This window comes from Leptonychotes weddellii, chromosome 13 (genome assembly GCF_054177405.1).
Source record: "Leptonychotes weddellii isolate Sample4059 chromosome 13, ASM5417740v2, whole genome shotgun sequence".
Classification (NCBI taxonomy): domain Eukaryota; kingdom Metazoa; phylum Chordata; class Mammalia; order Carnivora; family Phocidae; genus Leptonychotes; species Leptonychotes weddellii.
In genome coordinates, this window is record NC_138381.1 from 16677083 (window position 1) to 16700507 (window position 23425).

Genomic DNA, 23425 nt, shown 5'->3' on the forward strand with positions numbered 1-23425 from the left:
CAAGACAAGAAGATGTTGGCAATAGAACCTACACATTCAATTTCCTGTGTTTTTGGGATCCCATGAAGTCTACTCTATGATACTTTGTCCAGAGGCTTGTTCAATCTTCACAGATGTGTATTTTGAAGATACTCATCATGTAAGTCATCTAAAACCATCCCTGATGCTACTGTGAGTCCTAAATTTAATAGGAACTACTTTCTTTTTGAGGGATCAGTCCTAACTTCAATAGCTGTAATCAAGCGGCCCCATCTGCCGGCATGTATTTTGGTATTTCTCAGTGTCCCCAAGTTTTGGTGAGAGACTGTCACACACAGCAACGTACTGAAGAGCCTCGTGAATACAGGGAGAACCACAGAGACTCCCCTTTGGGTAAATGTCCAGACCTCTTAGTGGAGTCTAGGTAGAGATAAAAACACAGAACAAAAATCCAACAGTGTTTTCCAAAGAACACAAATAATTTACAATCTTGTTTATCCACGATAAGGACTTCTAAACATCTACTAAAAATGATCAGCTCACATGCACTGAATGCATACTTTGTGCCACTCCTAACAAGCATTTTATAGGCATCATCTCATGGATCTAACAAATGCAATACATATTTACTTGAAACCAACAGCAAATCGGGCAGGTGCTAGATTCTTGCCCTTCTCTGGGAGATCGCAGAATACGAAGGGCTCTTGGCTTGCTGTGTCCTCCTTCTGAAACAAATACAATTTGAAATCTGTAGCCAGATCTATCTTCTTAGAATAGAGTGGAATTTTTTAACGAGAAAGAGAGCATACAAATTAAGGCTGTATTTTCACTACTATTTTAATACTCACATAATTAGCCTGTGTTTACAGCATGCCTGATGTGGCCCATCCATGAGAAACAGGGTTAGATACTTAGAGTACTCAGGATTCCTTTGCCCTGAGCTTGGCTGGAAGGTATGGGCAACCATTTGACTTTAGTTTCTTATCTGTAGGAAAGAAAAGAATCTATATCCGTTTGACGGAAATATCTGTCCCCAGAATGAATGGATCTAATCTTGCTGGTGAGAGTGGAGTGAATTGCTTACCTTCTTCCTAGAGATGCATCAGCCTCTCATTCAGCAGGGCACTAATTAGAATACTTTTATGAGTAATTTGCTTAAAGGGACCTGGGAAACTAGAAACAATGCAAATTCAGCAGGTACATGACCTCTTTTCTCATGCAAACGAACGAAACAAATACGAAGGAGGGTCTACGACTTACGAGAGCATCCTGGCAGGATCAACATGAATCGAAAAACAAGATTCTGAGAGGTGAGCACAAAACGATGTAACTGCTGAAAAACCAGTTCACGTCTTAAAAAAAAATGTACAGAAACAAGAAGTCTAAACACTCTTTTAGGCATTCACTAGTTATAGTGCTGCCTCTAGAAATGTAAGGTTTGATTAAAGAGGGACGATAACCTCCAAGCACACATTGTGAGCTTGGTTCATTTAAACAATTACAAGCACAACCTCTCTGCAGTCTTTTTTAGTTTGTAAACAGCAAAAAGAACTGAACATCTAATTTTTGAAATTCTTCTGGCTTTTCTTTTTGACCTTTGGTATTTGTATGTATTGACGATCTCTAAACCATTGTACAAAAACACCTTGAAGTGTCAAGCTTTAAAAATGAGTCTTCTTTTCTCTTTCTCCTGTGCAGCTTGGATTATCTTGGCCTTGTCAAAATACATTCTCTAGTTAGAGGTTGGAAATATTTCCCTCCTGGCTCCAAAGTATTGATTTTCTTCAACACTCAGCTCTGTCAGTCAGCTGAAGGGGTGAAAGGTGAAAGTTCACCCGGCACTGCTTGGCTTTACCTTCCTATTAATGTCATGCCCTTTCCACATTTGATCAGTTTATGTGATCACCAATCATATAGGACTGGTACTGCCCCTATTCTCTCTATAAGGACACACTGAAGTCACCAGGAGACATTAAAGCAATTCCCGGGACGGACACCAGGCATCTGAACAGGGCCAAAGATGTGGCAGTCAGTTCCTTTAATATTTATCTGTTTTCTGAAAGAAAACTACACTGTTACATGATGACTGGTTCAATTTAAGCTGTTCTATATTCTTATGTGAAAATTAAGGATGCACATTCACAACTTACACGTATAACCCTCTATGAGCAACGATGACCTATTTTGTTAGTCTTGCTTTTCCCGAAAACCAATTACACCCATTACCTCAGGGATTCAAATTCAACTCCAAACTGAGTCTTAAATGAAATGAGTTTAATGATCTCCGCCCAGCACCCCAAACTCCTGGGCCAACCCATGTCATGAAATCTGACAAGACAGAATTCGGTACAACGGAAGTCTATTTAGGAGCAACTTGGGGTGGAGATAAAGCACCATGCATGCAATTCCCTTGCCCAAACCACAGAGGGCGCTGTTGAGTTTCTGGTAGGAGCTGTTTCTCTCGCACTTTGGAAACGTCTTCCTGCCCTACTGTCCTTTGTGACAAGTTTGCCTTTCCTGAAGCCAGCTCTCCAGGGAAATGAATAATTATACAGAAACAGAAGGCTTAATTTGGTACCAAAGAAGGCGGGAACAGGGCGGGCAGGGGGGAGAAAGCATATGGATTTCAACTGAGAATGTTTAAGAAGAGTGAACAATGTTTTTAATGAGGAAAACAATCTTCAGTACAATTCAGTTTTATTTAACACACATATGTACACAGGGACATCCAGCACATATAGAATCTATTCAGTGGAAATGTCTTGAGAGGCAGACATTTTAATTCACTCGCTGTGCACAGTGAGTTCAATCATTACATTTTCATACAGTTGTCACGTCATGTCATCTTTTGCTTGTAAATTACCAAGGAAGCCATATATGTCTCTACATTTACAAGGATAGGTCCAAATACAGTACCAACAAAATCAATAAAACACTAAAAGCATACACTGGGATGACAATACAAAGTTTGCCTCAGTGCTGAGAAATCTAAGCTGTGATGAAGTCTGGGACTGTAGTTACCAAAACAGCCAAGGGGAGATCTGTGTTAACAAGAATGCAAATACTCTTTAGCAGTTAGAGACGTCTAACCATCAGATATCATCCACCCAACTTTTAGAATAGTGATATTCTACTGGCCAATAATCAGATAGAATGTGGGACAGGCTGGCCTCTGCCCACTGCCCAGATGTTTTGCCCCCTGGGCCCCCATGGCTTTGTTTCAGACCCCCGGGGTGTGTTCCACTGTGTGTCTGTGGTGGCCTGCCTATTGTCTCACATCTTTGTTTTAAACAACTCTCTAAGGTATACTTTTGCTTCATCATTCCAAAACAACTTTGTAGTCTAGAAAAAATTAACCCCTATTTAAGTTCATAAAGTAAACATGTGCTGGGTATCGAGAAGACTTGGGAGCCCGCTGAAAAAACCAAGCACATCTTTTGTTTACCTCAGGTTTTTCTACCTATAATCGAACACAACTGTTCGGCATGTGCACCAAACAAATAAATCTACACTGGATAGTTCTTTGTTTCTTCCTTGGAAACTACATATATAATCTTTATAAATACAATGTACATGCATGTGGCATAAATTCACTTTTAAAAGAACACCCAAAGTCTAAAACCAAGAAACAGCACAGGTTTGTCATCAATGCAAATAACATACTTCATATCAATAGGAAAGAGACGTTCTAGTGGGTCTTAATTTCTTAACATGTTCTTTAAAAATCTGTTTCAGTAAAATGACAGATGGATTTCTTCCTGGACTGTGATCCTATTTTTTTGTATATTACATAAACTCTGACAATCTACGCTTTTCCAATTAAATGCTCCCATTATCATTTTGGTTCCTCTGGAAATTTCCTGTCTTCTCTGAATTTAATAAATCATTTTCTGTTTTAGCATTTAATAAACCATTGTGTCTAGCCAACCAATCAACAACTAACCAAACGACCAAATGCGCAACTATGTACAGATCAAGATTTGTTAGGAGCAATTCATACAAAATATTACTTTATGGATTTTTTCTTCCCCATTGCTATGAGCAAGAACCAGCATAATTTGACATAAAGAGAAGAAAGCGACCTAGTTCAAGCTTACTTCGAAGTGTGATGGACACCCTCATTGCAATGTTTGCTCAAATAGCTTGAGAGCCCTCGCATTTTATATATTCTCCTGAATGCTTACGCCATAGTTACTAATATTCTAGGACACTTGTGTAAAAGAAATGCTGCCTTTGTTCTCCTTTAATTGATCTGTTCGGAGGCTGAACTGTAACTAACTATTCCATGATAACTGACATGGGTCGTACATGTGGGAACTGTAGGTCCGTAAGGTTTCTGGAAGGAAGGGGTAAGGTCTTTCTTAAAAGGACCTGTAGCAACAGACACAAGAGTCTTCTTATTCAGTATATGCTACGCTTCCAAACTCAGTTCTTTATTATAAAAGCCCATTTAAGAGATTACTTAGAGTGACTGGATAATTTTATTAACTAGATCATAAACAGTGATGATTTTTTATTTTAAACTACTAAATAGACTACTAAGCAGGATATGAGCATTTTAGAAAGCTAGGTGTCTGGGAAACTCTATTTTCCATGAGGAGAAACGATTTTTTGGTGTATTTTCTCATTAATCTCCAATCTGTTAGGTATTAATAAAGAAGGAGTGGCTAAACCCTAGGAAATTGGAGTGAGCAGTTTCCTAGCAGTTATGGGGGGAAAAAACCAACCATGTAAACACGGAATCGTTTTGGTAAACAAGAATATATTTTAGGCGATCCAAAGGAAAAGAACTTCGCTAATTAGGACTGCCACATTACCTCAAAACCCAACGTCAAAACCACCAGGTTCAAGCGGCAGCTCAGAGGTGGGGTTGCTGACCTGGGCTGGGAAGGCAATCACAGTGTTTACTGAACTGGAGGCTTCTGGTGCACCAAGCGACAGGAGGGCTCCTGGGGCCCGCAGACATCCCCCACCCCCAGCCCCGGCGGGGAAAAACGACCTAGTGCCGACAGAAGGGCCACATCCTGCAGAGCGGTGTGTGCATGCCTCTGAATCACAGGTGACACAAGTGGGCATCTGCCCCCGAGAGCCATGCAGGAGTGACCCGGCCTCGGCCGCGCCCCCGGGGGGCACTGGTGCGGGCAGGCACTGAGGGATGATCCGTGTGAGGAAGGACAGAGGACTCTCAGCTGGGAGAACAGACGGACGGAACTCGGACGTGGCCAGGGCAGCAGGCACTAGCGTTAGACCATGAAGCGGTGCTCCTTCCCGTCGTGGGCCATGAGGATGACGTTGCGGTTGGAAGTCCAGATGAGCCGGGCCAGTCGGAGGGCGTTGTGGGAGCCGGGCGAGGCGGGCTGCACGGGGGGCACCTGGTAGGTCTTAATGCAGCGCAGCTGAGGTGCCGAGTTCAGCATGCCGATGCTCCCCAGCAGCGAGGTGTTCATCTGGGGGGACACAGGGACATGAGAGCACACGTGTCACTTAAGGAACCCTCTCCTGGTCACTCTCTCTGCCACAGCGCTGACTGGCGTTCAGCTGAGCGTCTGTCCTCAGCCCCGACAGCGCGCCTCTCAGTGTGTCTGAAACCGCTCTGGTGCTGTTACAGTAAGTGCATAAATCCAGGGAAAGCTGACTTCGTGGGTAGAACTGACAGCAGGAGCGGCCATCAGTCTTTAAGAAGGGGGCTAAATTATGGATGTTAACAAAACAGCTCAGCCAGACAATCTTTGGCAATTGTGGGTACTTCACACAGCAGACCTTTCTGTTCCTTCCCGTCAGGACTCCCTGCACCCCCTGAGGGACGAGTCAACCAACACACTTTTGGGGACTTCCAGGTCATTCAAGGAAACAAAGCAAACCGGGATCCGTCCCCGGATCCAAGTGCAAGCCGTGACCCTGTCCCCCATGCGCATGTACCCACACCTTCCCTCCTCACCCCCTTTGTACAGAACTCAGTCTCTGGAAAGCTCCCGTTCATTCTGAGGGGAAACCCGGAGTCAACTGCATCTCAACACCGTATCTGTGGCTCGCTTTTTGCCGCCACGCTGAAGGGAGGACACTTTAACACTTTAACGGCAATACGTTTTTATCAGTTGATTTCTGCTTTTTGGTGGCTTTTCAGGATTTGATTTGAATTTTAAGTTCTCTTAATCCATTCACAGTAGTGAAAAAGAACACGGAAATTATGGCTCATGAACAACTATGCGTTCGGTCCAAGGGCTAAATACTGAAAGGCAGTTACCCCAGTGAACTGTTACCTGGGCAACGGGGTCTGAAGAAGCCTGTGGATTCTAAATATTACTTAATAGTTTCTCAGTATACATTTTTTTGTGCTATTGCAAATCACATGGAAAGCATACTGAAAATCAGAAAAGAGGTCTCAGAAATAGTATTTTTCTTTGCATTAATTTTCATTTCCAGTTCTTCTCTTCAGTATAACCGCCGTCTAAAGGCATACAATTCTAGGGTCTTGTATAAAGCCTGCAGATTATGGTTCAATGTATACAAATGGTTGACACATGAAACCTTGGCAAATCCTGGGACACGTACGCTGGGTTATTGCTGATACCATGCTCTGCATTTGGATCAGTGCAAAATATAAGCCATTCTTTTCTCTGGCCCTTCTCGGCAGCACGATGGTGTCAGAGGGCGTAAATCATGGCATCTCTAGCAGGATGCGTGCAGGCTCCACTGACATTTTCACAATTTAAATCATCTTGAGTAATAACCCTTTTAAGATGACTAATGTTACTGATTTTCCTGCATTAATAATAGTGCCGAACACAACACAGAGGTGAAAAAAAATCACTAGTGTACGAGGTCACATTTTAAAACCAAATGTATGGTTATCATTAACTCTTTCTGTTAAAGTTAACATTTAAAACTAGACAGTACTTTACTGTCTGTCATCCTCCAAAAACTTCTTTCCGTCCTTCTTTCCCCCCACCTTTTCCAAAAACTCCATAAAAGACAAAAATCAATGTCTTGTTGCTTTCTGAAGGTTCCCAAATAGTTTAAATATAAATAATGGTGGTGGGCTTGATTTGATAGTCCTCACTTGTACAAAAAAGTAACAGTACATAATAATTTAGTCCTCTAACAGAACAGATCCAAATGATCCAGAAAATTGGTGGTTAACATTAACTGGCATCAACAGGCATACTGTGCTTTAATAAAAAAAAAAAATCTCATTTCTCAGTTGATAAACAACTACAAACTGTTTTTCATTCTTTATGGATTTTCTATGAAAATATGTATGAAGCCTGAGTTCTGCTGGTGACTCCAAATGCTAAGGGTATCTAACATGCTCGGCCACTTCCTTATTTTTAATTCTTTCCTGCAAAATTTAGCCGCATACCAGAAACGTGTTGAGGGCCAAAGGGCGACAGGGAGAGGGTACCTTACTGGAATGCTACAGCTGGAAAAACTTCAACAAGAAGTCCATCAAGTCCATCACCCTTATGAGCTGAGCCAGCCCATGAGTGACTCATATATCACTTGATAAACTGATTGATAAATGCCTTTGGAAGGGTCACACAGGCTTCCTGCCTCAGTACGGGGCTACGTGAAGTTCTTTGTGGGATGGCACTGTTACACATGCGTACGGCTGGGATGAGGAAGACCCTCAGGTTAACGAGAATGTGTTGATCCTCAGACCATGCTCTCCCTGTGACCTCTTCAGAGTGGAGATAATCTGAAGTAGTAAGGGTGAGTATTCCTTTTTCCAAAAAGCTCAGCCAAACAACGCTCACTGCAACAACGAACCATGCTGTTATTCGATATTAATGTTTTCTTGACCAGTGACCATCTTACAAACTACACGAAAGGGCAATCTGAGCCTCGAATGAATAAAAACTACCCGGAGTTAGAGTATTTGGTAACCTTCAAGTTTTTCTTGATTACAAAGATACTAAATACTCATTGTGGAACATTTGAATAATAAAGAGAAGTATAAAAGAGAAAGCAAAAGTCCCCGAAATCTTACTTCCCAAAGACAATCACTAACATTTTGGCAAACTTCTTTCCAGACCTACAATTATGTGTACATATAAGGAGAAGCGGGTTTCAGGAATTTTATGTAAAACAGGCTCATATTAGAAGGCAGTGAGTTTCACAATCTGCCTCTTTCATTCAAAAAAATGTTGAGAACCATCTTTTCATGTTAAAGGCCACAGATTTACAGTATCCTTTTTAAAGGCTGAAGAGGATTCTATTTTACGGTGGAATGCATCACCATAAGCGAAACCAATATCCATCTAATTTACTTTGGGCATTTCTGAGAGAGGATACTCACTAGTTGGAGGGTAGTGGTGAAATTTAGGTGAGGGAATCACAGTTGTACTTGATTTCGTTACTCAACTCCCCTCATTCAAGGTTACAAACGGAGACCTTGATGTGAAATATTCAACTTATAGGAATATGTTGTCAGAGGATCAAAGGGTTTGGAAGATTGCCTGATGACATCATTCCATAGCTGAGTCTGTAAATAACTAGAGGGCAACTTTGGTTTTTCCCTTCCCTTTAAAAATAATGCTTCACAAAACCAGTTCTGTGAAGATTATTTTCTGAACACACAGAAACACAGACAGATGTAATTCATCAAAACAGAAAGTGTTTTAATGCAATTCTCAGTGTAAGTAATGCTGCACACAAACCTTTTACTAAGTCTCACTTGAGTAATTATCCAACCAATATTTCTCATTAACACTCATTTCTCAGCAAAGATTTTAATAGCTCATAGCTTTTGTAAGGTCCTGTATTAATAAGACTTCATTAAGTTTTCAAAATATATTACAGTACATTTACTGGAATAATGCAAAAGTATTATCATACATCATTAGAACTAAACAATATGTATCTAAATAAATCAGCAAAGCCCCTTTTGGGAGAGCAGCAGGAGATCCAACAATGCTTTCTTGACTCTCTTTAATTCAAATCAACCCCCCTTCTACCTCTGGAAGAGGTTTTACTGTATTTTCTGGATAAAGATGAAATGTTTCTGTGCCTTTGGCTTAAATTTCAAGACCCAACGGGGTATAATTTAAGAAATGGGCTGCATTTTACACCCTGACATTGGGTTTGGAGGCGAAGACTTGGGTGTTGCCTGAGCTGCCCCCGGGCTCGGTGCACTGCACACCCACGTGCGGCCAGCCCGAGGCGGCCCCGGGAGTGGAGGAGCGCGCGACAAGGAAGAGTGCTATGGTTCCACCGAGCGCATGGCCACACGTAGAGACGCGCAGGTTCAAGCGTGCTTGGCAAAGCCCAGAGGCAGCAGCACGAGGCTGAAGAGGGGAACTGGAAGAGGAGAAGAAGTATCTCGAAAAGCTACCATCTAGCTAATGAATGATCTTGAGCTCTAAGGTGAGAAAGGATGCTAACCCTAATCCCCTCAATGCGCTAGGCAGGAACTTTGATAAAAATAGAAAAAAAATTCAAGGAAGGGATGATCATATCCAAACAGAACCCTGAACACCTAGATAATGGGAAAAAGGTTTACCATATAGAAAATCAGGAAAATATTGGAAACAGTTTCAAATCTGGCTAAGTTAGGAGGTATTCCTTTATAAAACAAATTTTTTTTTTTGTGAGAAAGTCAAGTTGGACAAAACCAAAAAGATTTGTTTTTGTTTATTCCACAAAAGAAAGCATGGACCAACCCAAGCTCCTCGAAAGCGGGGACTTACGGCTTGTTGACTCCGTATCCCTAAAGGAGAGGCCAGCACCCGGCACTTCAACGCCATTGAATAAATGTGGAATGAATGTGGAGCTTTATATAAACACTCCTCTGGGATTCCAAGAGAGTGGGAAATAGCAGAAAATTTGCATCAAAGTACAGTTGGTGTAGAGAGACCACTGTGTAGGGGAAACCCTTTAAAGAAGTACTGTTGCGAGGGTCCACTTCACGGATGCCTAGTGGGCTGGTGGCGGGGACCGCAACAATGCAAACCACAGGCCCTGCAGTGGCCCACAGGGAGAAATGGGGACCGGGGAGCTCTCCAAGGAAAAGAGTTTAATATGAGCCAATTAAGATGCTGGAGATATATTCTGGGAGAAAAGATAATGAGAAAATAAACTGGAAAACTAAATTAGATGAAGAGCAGGAAAAGTCTGTGACAGATTTGGAAGTTGTCATGCTTTAATAGCATGTTGTTAATTAAGCAATTTATTGTATCTGTTTTACATTTTATTAGGTATTGATTTTTTTAAAACTATCATCAAGTTGTCCTGAAGTCTTATTTAAACTTTCATTTTTTTTTTTAAGCTTTCAAGGCAATAAACTGAATCTCATAAAACATACTTGCATCCTAGGAAAGTAAAGGTAACAACCAAATTTTAAATTGGCTTTTCATGAAGGAGGGAGTTGATAATGTTTAATTTTGTTATAACTATCAGGAGGAAGATAATTAAAAAGATGGGATGGAGATTAATCACTGAGGACAAAACAAATTCTACTGTAAAAATTAGGTGCTCAAAGTTAATATGCATTTTAATCAGAAGTAAACATAGGCATTCTCATGAACTGCCACTCAGTGATACTCAGATTTTTGAAAATGTCTGGGTAGTTTGGGAATGAAAAGCCCTATGTGGGAAAGTCAGAATGCAAAAAGAAATGAGATAACATAAGCGGGATATGGAGGTAATAGCCGGCTGCCCGTCCCCTGTACCCTCTGCCCCGCCGGAGCTGTCCGCATCCTTGTGCAGGGCCTGCCGGGCCCCGTGCCTTTCTGGCCAGGCCCTCAGGCACGCCGTGCCCTTGCTTACCACGGAAAGGCTCTCCCTTTCCCTCAATCTGCCCTACCCTTACCCTCTGGCCCTTCTTCAGCCTTGTCGTGTCTCAGTTCAGATGTCACTTCCTCTGTGAGTTGGTCCCACAACCTTATTCTCAGGCTCCCCTCTGTATTATAATTGCTTCTTTACATGTGTCTCCCTCAGACCTCAAACTCTGTGAGAGCAGACCCCACTCTCTCCAGATGGCTAACTGTATTCTCAGCGCACCCCGCATGCTAGCATCAGTCAGCAATAAATACTTGATGTTTGTTGAAAAAGGAGGGGAAGGCAGGAGGAAGGGCTGGTGGGCAGGCCTAACAGCAAAAGCGAATCATGCAGTAAACACCAAGACCCATGGCATCTACACTTACCTGCCAGAAAGAAATGTGGCTGTCCGTATTTGAGTAGGTGGCAAGATATCGTCCGTCAGGGGCAAAGGCCACTGCAGTGACTGGTCCCTTGTGTCCATGGATTGTCTAAAATAAAATGCAGCCATTAATGGTCTGCAGTCCACAGAACTATTGCACATACACATGCAAACGCATTCAATGTTGAACAAGTTATGTCACGGAGATTAGATACTGTTATGTTCTTGATTTATAAAATCAGATTAGAAAAATAGGGAAAGCAACCAAAGTTCTCTCGCTGATATATCCAAGGGCTTTATTTAATCTTGTTCTGAAGGATCTACCTGTATCTGAGTTGGGAGAACAGCATGAATCCAAAGGAAAAGCATATATTAACGGGTGAACCAATGTGTTAATTCATTTATGTCCATTAGAGGGAAAAATTTTATAATTAATTAGGAAGGTAAGCAAGTGATCACCAAATCTATGTACAGGAACCTCACTCATCTGAAATGAAAAATAATCAAAGCTGTATCATAACATCCCTGTTCTGGAAGGAGTTAAAAACCGTAATTTCAACCCTTAGTAATTATACATTTTTCATGTTTTATGCTTCATTTCCCACCAATAACACTGTGTTTAAAGGCATATGGCTGCAATTAGTAAATATACACGTACCTGGTGGAGGTTTGAGCACATATATAAATCAAGTACTATTAAAAACAAGTTAACAGGGATAATTTTGAGCCTCTGCCAAATAGCTATCATTGATTTAACCATGAATTGAAAAAAGGGAGTTGTATTTTAGACGAGATCTATGATAAAAGGTCTTTACTAATAAAAAATTACACTCATTTCATGATACTAAGTTATCAAAAATACTGGCATACTAAAGCAAATTAGCATATTATTATATTAAAGTCCTTTCAGTCAACTACTAAAGCGCATACCTCTACCACATTAACCAATATTCACTCTGCTTACAAGCTGTGGGTTGGTCTTCTCCCTTTGTCTGAAAGGAATGGAGAAATACGTTCTCTTAAACTAAGACAATTCCAGGAAGGTTTATTTCCATCTGCTATTTTTTGATGAACAATTGTGCACCCTGAGTCCTGGTGGGAACATCAGGCTCATTAGGTGACTCAGCCACATACATATTGTAAATTTCAGTAAGAATAGTCTCCTAATTCAGAGCTGAGTGATTAAAACGGGGTAGCGAGGGAGGAGAGAGGGGTGGGGATACAGCTTGTTCCTCAGTTGCTCTTTGGATTTTGTTTTTTCCTGTCATTAGACTTTCAGGGTGCTGTCGGATCCAAAATAATGCCTGTTTTTCCACACTTGGAGAAAACATGTTCTACTGGTAAAACACTGGGCTTCGGGCTGGCAGAGAACACTGCTCTGAGTCAGGCACCCTGGCTTGCATTTGGGCTCTACTTCTTGCTGAAGGACCCAGGGCAAAGGATGTAAGTTACTTAACCTCAAGTACCCATGGCTAGAAAGCAGGAGTGATGATGATGATGATGATATCTGCCTCAAAGAGCTCTGTGAAGATTAAATGAGTTACTAGATATGTAGCACTCTGCACAGTGATGGCACATAATAAGAATCCAATAAGCAATATTAATGTTTGTATTACTTCCCCTCACGTAAAGATGACCAGACATATAGATTTGAAAGTTGTTAGGAGAGTAGATCTTAAATGTTCTCAGCAACAAAAAAAGAAATGTAATTATGTGACAAGATGGAAGTGTTAGCTAATGCCGTGGTGGTAATCATTTTTCAATATATAAGTTTATCAAACCATCACACGTACACCTCAAACATATATGTTGTGTGTCAATTGTATCTCAATAAAACTGGGAAAAATGATTAGACAAATGTGAACACTCATAAAACCTGATTACCTGAGTATACAATTTAATGAAAAGGAAATGCCCTAATCATATATCCCAGAATCAGTGTCAGCGAGCGTACGAGATCGTCTAAAAACAGATTTCATTTCATTAAACAGATACGGTAACTATCCATGGTGCTAGGCCACTAACGTGGTGCTAAATTAAGCAACGGGGTGAGCATGCTGAATAATTATTCTGCCATCTACACTAAAATGAAAATTATTGTGGATGAGGGTAAAGAACTTAACCAATTAAAAGGGAAAAACTGACAATTCCCACTTACTAGGTCAATTTAATGAACTCACTGGAAAACAGCTTTAATTGCTTTTTAAAATCAAGATTCAGTTCTGCTAAAAATCTGAAAGCTTACGGGGCCAATTTAAAGCTATGTTATGGTTAAGATAGTTGATTAGTAAGGCCTTGCTTTAAAACAGAGGTTGCGAACTGAAGACTCTTAAGCTGAAACCAGACTGTAGATGTGTTTGGTTCGGCCTGAAAGATGTTTCAAAAAATGTTTTCTGGGTCCACATTCTAATTCATCAGATATCATGTAAAATCAAGATTTCTAGCCTCTCCTGAAAGACCGGAAGCTCTGGCAATCCTGGGTCTTTGTTTGCATGTGGCTACAACAGCCAGGGATGAGGTGAGGCAGCCCCTTCGGTCTGGACACTTGCCCTCCACTTCCCCTGTTCCACCCCCCACAGACAAGAGGGCCTGCACAGCTAAGACCCACTGCCTGGCTCCCTTTATTTCCTGCCTGGTCTCTCCTGGCATTTAATGCAACCCTTCCATTAAGAATACCTGATTCAAAATATTTTCTTCTGCAGGAAATAAAAAGTGTTGGCGAGGATGTGGAGAAAAAGGAACCCTCGCTACAGCGTTGGGGGGAATGCAAACTGGTACAGCCACTGTGGAAAACAGAATGGAGGCTCCTCAAAAAATTAAGACTAGTGGGGCGCCTGGGTGGCTCAGTCGTTAAGCGTCTGCCTTCGGCTCAGGTCATGATCCCAGGGTCCTGGGATCAAGCCCCACGTTGGGCTCCCTGCTCTGCGGGAAGCCTGCTTCTCCCTCTCCCACTCCCCCTGCTTGTGTTCCTGCTCTCACTATGTCTCTCTCTGTCAAATAAATAAATAAAATCTTTAAAAAAAAATTAAGACTAGAAATATCATATCATCCAATAATTCCACCACTGGGCACTTACCCAAAGAAAATGAAAATACTAATTCAAAAAGCTATATGCACCCCTATGTTTACTGTAGCATTATTTACAATAGCCAAGATATAGAAGCAACCTAAGTCCCTCAGTAAATGAATGGATGAGGAAGATGTGGTGCATACATGTGCACGCACACACTAATATTACGCAGCCATGAAAAAAGATGAGAACGTGCCATTTGTGACAACATGGACAGACCTAGAGGGCATTGTGCTAAGTGAATTAAGCATCTTAAATGCTGAACACTAAAGAATATTTCCCAGAACAACAGGTTTCAAAATAAAAGGAGGCGGGGTCTACATTTATATGCGAGTGAGTATCATGTCTTGTTATATTTTTCATCAAAGTAATTGCTGTCTTGAAAAGACAGAAATGGAATATAAAGAAATTAATCTAATTCAAGAAGTGCTATGAACAATAAAAGAAATCAAGCAGTTACCCCTAGCAGGAGACAGAGTGTGGAACTATTAAACACCCCCTCCGGTTTTTCTTACCAAAGAAAAGGAACTGGGAGGCAGGATTAGTAATGAGCAATGCTGGAACTTGCCAAGCAATTTTAACAGGCACTTTCCATGCACTCTGCAAAGAAACATAACTAACCCTCCTGTATAGAGAAGGAGAGGAGAGGCACAGATTTCAAAAATGATATGGTCAATGCCAACAGAAGCTATGACCGTCTAGGATATTTTCTTTAAAACTGTTCTTTACATGGTCTGTCTCTTCCTGGAGTTCTTGATATTCAGCTTCCAAAGGACAAGTTTGAGAACTGAAACCAAAACGTAGGACTCTTACTGCACCCACTTTAGAGGCTGAACAAGATCAAAGAGAACATTTTATATTTATTTGCATGTCTCACCACTTTTTTAAAGGGGAGGAAAAAACCCCCAACCAAACAAAATACTTCCCTACTTTTGACATAAAGTGTGAAGAAAAGGTTTCCTAAAGTAGGTAAGCTTTTTCTATCATGAGCACCATCACAAGGGGAAGGTTTATAAAGTACAGACCATGTATTTTTTATGACATGTACCAAAATGACCTGGAAAATAAAAGAACTTGGACTGCACCGTCAAAGCCTCACCCGAGGTCTATAGGGGCGAGAGAGAAGAAGGCCATGCTGGTTGTAGGCCTTCTCAGGGAGCAGCATGGCTAGTTTAGGATTAAGATACGCAGTTGCGATTTGGGGGGTGCTTGGAAGGTCTGCTGAGCTGGAAGTGTGTCCCCAATTGGCTGCACATGGTCTCTGAAATTTCTAAGAATACAGTGAAGCAACTGGCCAAGGTATTTTCCCTAGAATGTGTTCTGACAGAGAGCAAATAGGATAAACATGCTTTCATGAGGGATCAGCATGGCAGACGTCCTCAGTTTAAGGAGAACCTGAATGAAGTATGCATACAGAGACAAGAAACAGATTGGAGGTGGGCCAGATATTCAGAGAAGTGAGTGCCTAGGAAGTAGGATGAGCCCTGAGAAGAAAAGGAGAGTAAAACCAAAGACCTACAAATACCGACATTTTCCTAGTGCTGGTTCCTCTTAAGGATCACAAGCAAAGCCAAGGGAAGTGCAGGACACACCTCTGCACCTGAAGCACCAACCATACATTTGACATCTCCTACAGACTGTGCCAAAGTCAGAAAAGGGCAGATAAGGACAGTGAGCCAGGGTCTGATGGGCATGCTTTTCTGACATCCCAATACACAAGGCCCCTGATTTCATGGCTGACTGGTAGGGAGGTAACTGCTCAAGGCAGAGAGAAGACAAAGACATTGCTCTGACTGACAGCTCTATTTGTTAGTCAAGGCAAAGACTCATCAAAAAAGAGCCATTTCAAACGAGTTGAAAAGTTAAGAATTAATTACATTCTGGGAAAAAAAACTCCCCCTTTCTTTTCTTCGAAGCAACCAATCTGTGAAAATTTTATTATATATTCAAGGTTCCACTGCTCAAGGAAATGGATAATTTAGGCAGATGATGCCATTAAAAAAAAGATTTCATTTATGGCCGATGAGAAGACCCAAGTAAAATTTAATTACTGCTATGAACTAAGCCTTTTCCAGCCTTTTAGTGTGTGGGTTCTTAAGGCCCCATGATGTTGCCACAAGCACCGAAAGGTCACCCATTCTTTTCTATATGTGAACAGGGCTGCTTAAGGCCGGCTAGAGAGATGAAAATCTATTCTGTTTTCAAATATCTCTAGAGAAGATTCTAAAACCTCCCCCGAGAACCCTTTTCTGTGTTGAACAGTGTGTGTTGTCAGGAAAATTTCCCCTTGTATCAAATCTAAATCCAAAATGCTACAGTGTGAGCCCCCTTCCTCTTGTCTAGATTCTACAGAGCTGGGGAACAGCCAGTCACCTATCAGCACCGTAACCTTTTATAGACTTGAGGACTGTTACTGTAACTTGCCCCTTCTTTACTTATTTTGTATTTTCAGGATTAAAAAAAAAATCTCAGTGTCTATAATATTTCAAGTTTCATTTTCCAAGTTTTAGTCACATCCATGGCTTTTCCTTAAACTCTCTCCAAGCTTGTCCAATCACGCCAGCATAGAGTTGGATGGTACCTTAAAGCCATCGTATTTAGCCATGTCTCACAATGTGGAATTTCAAACTGACTGAGCTGACCCCGGCAACCGAGTGTCCCTAGAGTCGCTCAGAGCACCAGGGAAGAAGGCCCGCACCGGGCTTATTACCAGAACACTGTGACTGTGCCTGGGAAAAGCTTCGGTAAAGGCGCTGGCGTGCACATGGCTGACATGCAAAGTCCCCCCCCAACGTCACCGCTAGGAACACGGGCTGTGGACGCCTGTGGGTGCCCTTGGCTATGCTTCACTGCCTCGAGGGGCCTCCCCTGACAAAACCACAGACTGCCAGCCCCTGTTTTCAGTCCTTTCCCCCTACCCTTTCCAAAAGTCATCTGTACTGATTTTGCCTTCTGGCTCTTTATTTTCATTTAAAAATGTACTCCCACTCAATTATTGTCCAATGAGCCTATTCTATTACTTGCTGTCTACTTCTGCAACTTAACAATTCTTGACACTTGTTACAACTATCACTTCGGTGCTTGAAGAACAGTTTCTGGCTTATGACTGTGGTCACTGATAAAATATGACTCCTACAACTTCATACCTTAATTTAAAACAAAAAAAATTGGATTTATCAAAGGCCAACTGCAAAGCAGTTTTTGTCATCCTTCAAATACGTCCTAAAATTGTACACCGACAGGTACACAAGTGTGTGCGGCTTTGCCAGGCATGCAGGGGGTCCAGAAAGCATAAGGAGAAACTTTGATAGCACATGTTCTGTACTTTTATATACACTTCTTCATCCTTACAGATTAACACTATGAGATAAGAACACTACAGGTTCCCCTACCTTACAGATGAAGAAACCGAGGCACAGAGAAGTAGAGTAGTTTATTTATTTTTTTTATTTATTTATTTTTTTAGAGTAGTTTATTTTGATCAGAATCCAGGCAGTCTGGCTCCGGAGTCTGTTGCCTCACAGAATACCAGGTACCAGAAAATGATAAGCTGCCACGCTTAATTTCTACACGCCTGATTTGCATATAACTGGCACTTAGGTACATGATACACCAATACTTCTAAGCCCGCGCCCAATAATACAGATTTTGAGGGATGTCTGGTGGTGGCCCAGCTTCAGCCCAGGCTGCCTGAGAGCAGGGGCCGTGGGGGAGCTGGGCCTTACTGGGCAAGTGTATGCCCCACTGGTCCCCTCAACACCAGGGGGCCTCATAGATCCCTAGACTCCCGAGCGCAGGTGGTTTCCACATCCAGGGGGTCTGGAGGAAGTTCCCCGGATTGGCCCAATCTCCCTTCACATCCTGGTGCGATCTCCCCTGCCATCCCTGTGAGGGGATGTCATTTCACTGAATGACAGCACTGCCTGGCAGACAAGGCCAGGTCTCCCAAGGGAGCTCATCGACCCCAGCAGTCTTACACACGTGGGGAGAAGCACGTCCCTTGGCCCCCGCAGCAGTGGTGGGTGAAGAGAAACTCTTTCCTTGACCCAGTTTCCAGCAGTTTATACATCTTAAAACAGAGGTTGAAAAATTAGAAGCTGCCATCTTTCTTCATTGGCTGGGAAGAAGAGAATGGCCTGTGTTGGGACACCCGGGCCACAGAGTATGATGGTCCCATCTCTCTCATCAGCAGCCTCCCTCCCTGGCCCTGGGTCCCATTAGCTCACTTATGCCACCAAAGAATCAACGTCTACCTACAGGTACCATAAATAAGCACTTCTTGAGGAAAGAATCATTATAAAATTAAGGGCCCGACTCTTTCTTACTTGGGACACAAAACATAGAAACTAAATGTATCGACCAAAAGGAAAGTAGATGGTAAACGTATTCTTCAAACTCTCTAGTATTTTTAAAGAGAGCCCAGGTTTTCCTTATTGGCCGTACTATCTCCCACAGTGTAAGCACAGAAGCCTAGATGCTGCCCTTTGGCGATTCTATAATGATTCTGAACAGAGATTTGAGGGTTGAAAATGGGTTGTTTATCTCTATAATTTCTTTTCTTGATGGAGGGCTGAGGCAATACTTGGTATTCACATTATGCCAACTCTATGATACAGAGTCAACCCGCTGTGGCGGCTTCCCAGCCAAAGGGTATTGGAGCCATTCGATGAATTGAATTTTCTATCACTATCTAATTGAAAAGAACATACATTCAGGGCGAAAGACAAGTAGATTTGGTATCATTTTAACATCTAAATGGAAAATAGATTTAAGGATAAATGTAATAAAGCGAGCTACCTTAAGTTTGATTATAAGATACAGTGCCTCAAGTACACGGTCTGTCTTTGGTCCTAAACACAGCTGCAGCACATACTGCGCATTTTCAGTGACTAAACGCTCCTTAAAAGCCATGTGGGGATAAGCTAACTGACACAGATGAATTAAAGGAGCTTTTCAATATCTACATATTGGTAATCCTTATGACACAAGCAATAGTTTTTGAAATTTCTGGAGGGTAATACACCAACAAGCACATACCTACACATAACACACACAACACCCTTATCCAAGAACAGTGTGAATCAACATAAATGCTCAAGATGGTTTTACTATTGTAATTTAGGCATTAGTAATAATTTCAGATTTTTGCGATACTGAAGTTTAGATTTTCACCAATATCAATTATAAATGATGAAAATTCACTTTTTTTGTTTTTTAAAGATTTTTTTTTTTTTTCATTTGAGAGAGAGACAGAGACAGAGCAGGCGGGAGGGTCAGAGGGAGAGGGAGAAGCAGGCTTCCCGCGGAGCAGGGAGCCCGATGTGGGGCTCCATCTCAGGACCCTGGGATCATGACCTGAGCCGAAGGCAGACGCTCAACCAACTGAGCCACTCAGGTGCCCCCAAAATTCACTTTTAAAAGGAAGGTCTATGAATAAACAAATAGAGAATAAACAGTTAAGCCTTTAGTTGTTTTCCACTTTTAAAAACGTTATGGTCATCATAATAGCAGTCTTTGTTAAGTTTATCTTCTGGTGTTAGGAGGTTTTTTTGTTTTTTTTTTTCCTTCTCTTCAACTGAGGAACTTTTTCAGACTCAAAGAATAAGTTTTCCGTAAGTCTCACTTATTAATGTTTAAGGTCTTCTTCCTTCTCTTGCTACAGATAATTAGGCACTGACCGACCACACATGTTCATTTGCACGCACACCCTCCCACCCCTCTTCTGCTTTAGTAGAGCAAATATTTTCAGGATGAGGTAACTATAAAATACCCAATTAAGATATACATAACGGATATGTCCTTTCTTCGCATGTTGAAATGATCAATTTTATATAGTCATACTTTGAAATTACGTTTGCCAAAAATCCCAGACATCACAAACTTCTAATTATTTTAAAACGTAATTACCACTAATTTTTGACTGCTGAAATGACAGTAGTGCCTTAGTATTGTGAGACTCTTAAACTCAACAATGATAACACTAAAACTAAAGACGTTAATTCAAACCCTAACAGTTTTCATCAATATTTAAAAATAGTCACATTTCAAGATGATTCATGGATACTGAAACACTGAATGCTGATGTGATTTAGATAAATGTGGTTCAGTTTTAAATAAAAAGAGAGTGAATAAATTGTCAAATATTCACATTGCTGGTATGAAATAATTATAAAACGATTAAAGTGTGTAACTCACATATGCTTCAAAAGTTACAGAAAATGGTTTCTTCGGATTTGGGCAGACCCAAAGCTAAATGTTTTTTAAAATCAGTATTTCTAACATAAATCTAATCAAACACATGCTAGAAATCTTAAAATGAACAAAGTTTTGTTCTTATATGCCTAGACTGAAAACTGTGTTGTTAAATATTCAAAGGATTCCTAAGAATTGAACATAAAATAGGGAATTTTTCAGAGAAGCTAGGAGAAAATGTTAAAGGCAATATTGTGCCACAAAAAGGAAGTCCCAGTTGCTTCCACTTGGAGTTCCCTAGGGACATGCACAGTGGTGTTCATCTCTGTCCCCTCTCGGATCACTGTGGGCCCTTACACAGCAGGCCTGCAGCAGACACACGTCCATCGGTAACTGACAGAAGGCAGCACTTTCGTGGGTTCTGATCCGGGTCAGGGTAAACGGAAAATGGCTTTTGGCCTGAGGAGCAGGACTCGGCCTTCGCACATGTGCTCTCTCACCCCTTTTGCCTGGTCTATACTGCCTGGTGACACAAAACCATCTTACATAGATTGTACTAAAGCTACAGAATTATTCAAAAACATATTTCAAAAGGATTTAACATTCTGACCATTCCAAAAAAAGAAATCACTTAAAAAGTGTTAATAGAGATGTATGGGGATTAACATAAGAATAAAAAAAAAAAGTGTTAATAGAGGGGTGCCTGGGTGGTTCAGTCAGTTAAGTGTCCAACTTTTGATTTCAGCTCAGGTCACGATCTCAGGGTCCTGGGATCAAGCCCCATGTCGGGATCTGCGCTCAGCACAGAGTCTACATGAGATTCTCTCTCTCTCCCCCCCACCCCTCCCCCCTCCACGCATGCATTTTCTCCTTCTCTCTCTAAAATAAAGTCTTCAAAAAAAGTATTACAGAAAATTACGGTACTATATGCATTTATTTTATTTTTTTTATTTTTTTTTTATTCTTATGTTAATCCCCATACATTACATCATTAGTTTTAGATGAAGTGTTCCATGATTCATTGTTTGTGCATAACACCCAGTGCTCCATACGGTACTATATGCATTTAAAAAATTCAAATATATATCGACCCATATGTTACCACATTTTTTGGCTTGTATTTATTTTGGAGAACAATAGAGTATATCTATTAATACCTAATACAGATTCAGGAATTTTACACTTCTTCGTGGGGTTTACCACACCTCTTCATCTTATTAAAAGAGAAAGTCAGATTAGTCTGGAACATAACCTAATTAATGCTATTGTATATTACAAGTACATCTCTTCTGTTAAGAAATGCCAAGTTACAAAAATATAAAATTACCTTCCTAACTTTCATGTAACATTCAAAATTTTTCTCAATATTAAAATAGCAATGAAACAATACAATAACATATGTAGACTTTTTTTTTTCACATAGCAATTGCATTTGCAAATATTCCAGAGCAATTACCACGGCAAAACCACATATCCTTAAACTATCTTATATTTACCTAGTGGATTAAAATTTGTCCTTGCTGGGTTTATGAAAAATGGGCAAAATTTTCTGAGACACAATTTGTTTATTTGTAAAATAAGTGTAATATCTGTCCTGCCTACCTCATGGAATTAAATATTTTTAGCGCAAATGTACTTAAAAATGTTTACTGAGAGTTTATGGTGTCCTAGGGGCTGTGTCGGAGTACAGAGTGAGACATGACACCTGCCAGAGAATCTGGGAGAGAAGAGAGACAGACAGACTGATAGTAAGCCACTACCGTGGCGTGTAATTAATGGCATCACAGACGTGTGCGTAAGGTGCCACGGAAACACAGATGAATAGGCTGTACTTTCTGTTCGGGGTAGGATGTGTCAGACCACGGTACAGAGTTAAGGTGGTATTTGAGCTGAGCTTTAAAGGATGAGCAGAAGTTGCCCAGAAGCAAAAGGCCATCCTCTGCGGATAATCCAGAGAGAGGCAGGCATTCCTGTGTCCCTCTGCCAATGTAAGCGCGGGGGTGGGGGACACTGGGGAGAGACAGGGTTTGCGGATGAGGCAAAAAGGTAGCTATGGCCAAGCCAAATACAGCCTTTTTGTTGTGCCAAGAAATCTGGGCTTAAGTTCACAGTCAACAGGGAGTTTTCTGAAGTTTTTAAACAAGAATGGTCGGATTGGACCAGTTCTAAGAAAATTCTGATGGAGGGAAAGGGAGAAAGGAACTAGGAAAGAAAAGGACAGGGTAAGAGGCAGATGTAGTCGATCAGTCAGGAATCGAATGCAGTACTGGATGTGGACAGGAAAGAGGGGTGCGCTAGGTACCCGGGGATACAGGGACCTCGATGGAAAGGCATAAGAGAAAGAACGTGTTTTTAGGTTGGGAGGATAGGGGGAGGCGGGAAATCGTAACGAGCTAGGTTTGGGATAGGTAGATAGTAACCTGAGCAGATAGTTGGAAATATGTCAGCAAGTTCGAAAGATGAATGTGGAGCTCAGGAAAAGGCTTATTAGGGAAGGAGCGACAGATTCGGGACTCACTGATCTGGTACTCAGCACTGTGCCCGGTGCGCAGAAGTCTCTCAGCAAAGATCTGTCCAATCACGTGTAAGTCACTAAAAGAACCCATGAGGAGCAGACGGTGAAAAGCCAGGAAGGATGAGGATGGAAGGGTAGATGTCCCTACCAGTGGAAGGGCCGCGGAGAGAAGAAAGAGCTAATAAAACTGCTTTGACATTTGATAACATTTTATCTTTTAAATACCAATCCTTTATCAAGTAGTAATTATTCAAGTTGGAGATCAGGAAATAAATTATTAAAAGGTCAAATTTCTGTGCAAGACTGTTGAATCTCAGATCTGTACCTCTGAAGCAAATAATGCAATATATGTTAAGAAAAAAAAAAGAAGAAGAAGGTAGCGGGAGGGGAAGAATGAAGCGGGGGAAATCGGAGGGGTGGACGAACCATGAGAGACGATGGACTCTGAAAAACAGGCTGGGGGTTCTAGAGGGGAGGGGGGTGGGAGGATGGGTTGGCCTGGTGGTGGGTATTGAGGAGGGCACGTTCTGCA

General features: G+C 41.4%; 1 protein-coding gene across 1 annotated transcript in view; it reads right to left on the bottom strand.

Annotated features, from left to right (window-relative positions):
• Positions 1–2659: 2659 nt before the first annotated feature.
• Positions 2660–23425, bottom strand: part of WDR7 (WD repeat domain 7) — a 338052-nt gene continuing 317286 nt past the window's right edge. The window contains exons 27-28 of the mRNA XM_081802523.1: positions 11121–11225; positions 2660–5426 (exon numbers count right to left, since the gene is read on the bottom strand). Of these exons, the coding sequence (XP_081658649.1) occupies positions 5223–5426; positions 11121–11225 (309 nt within the window). The 3' untranslated portion in view covers positions 2660–5222. The remainder of the gene's footprint in view (positions 5427–11120; positions 11226–23425) is intronic.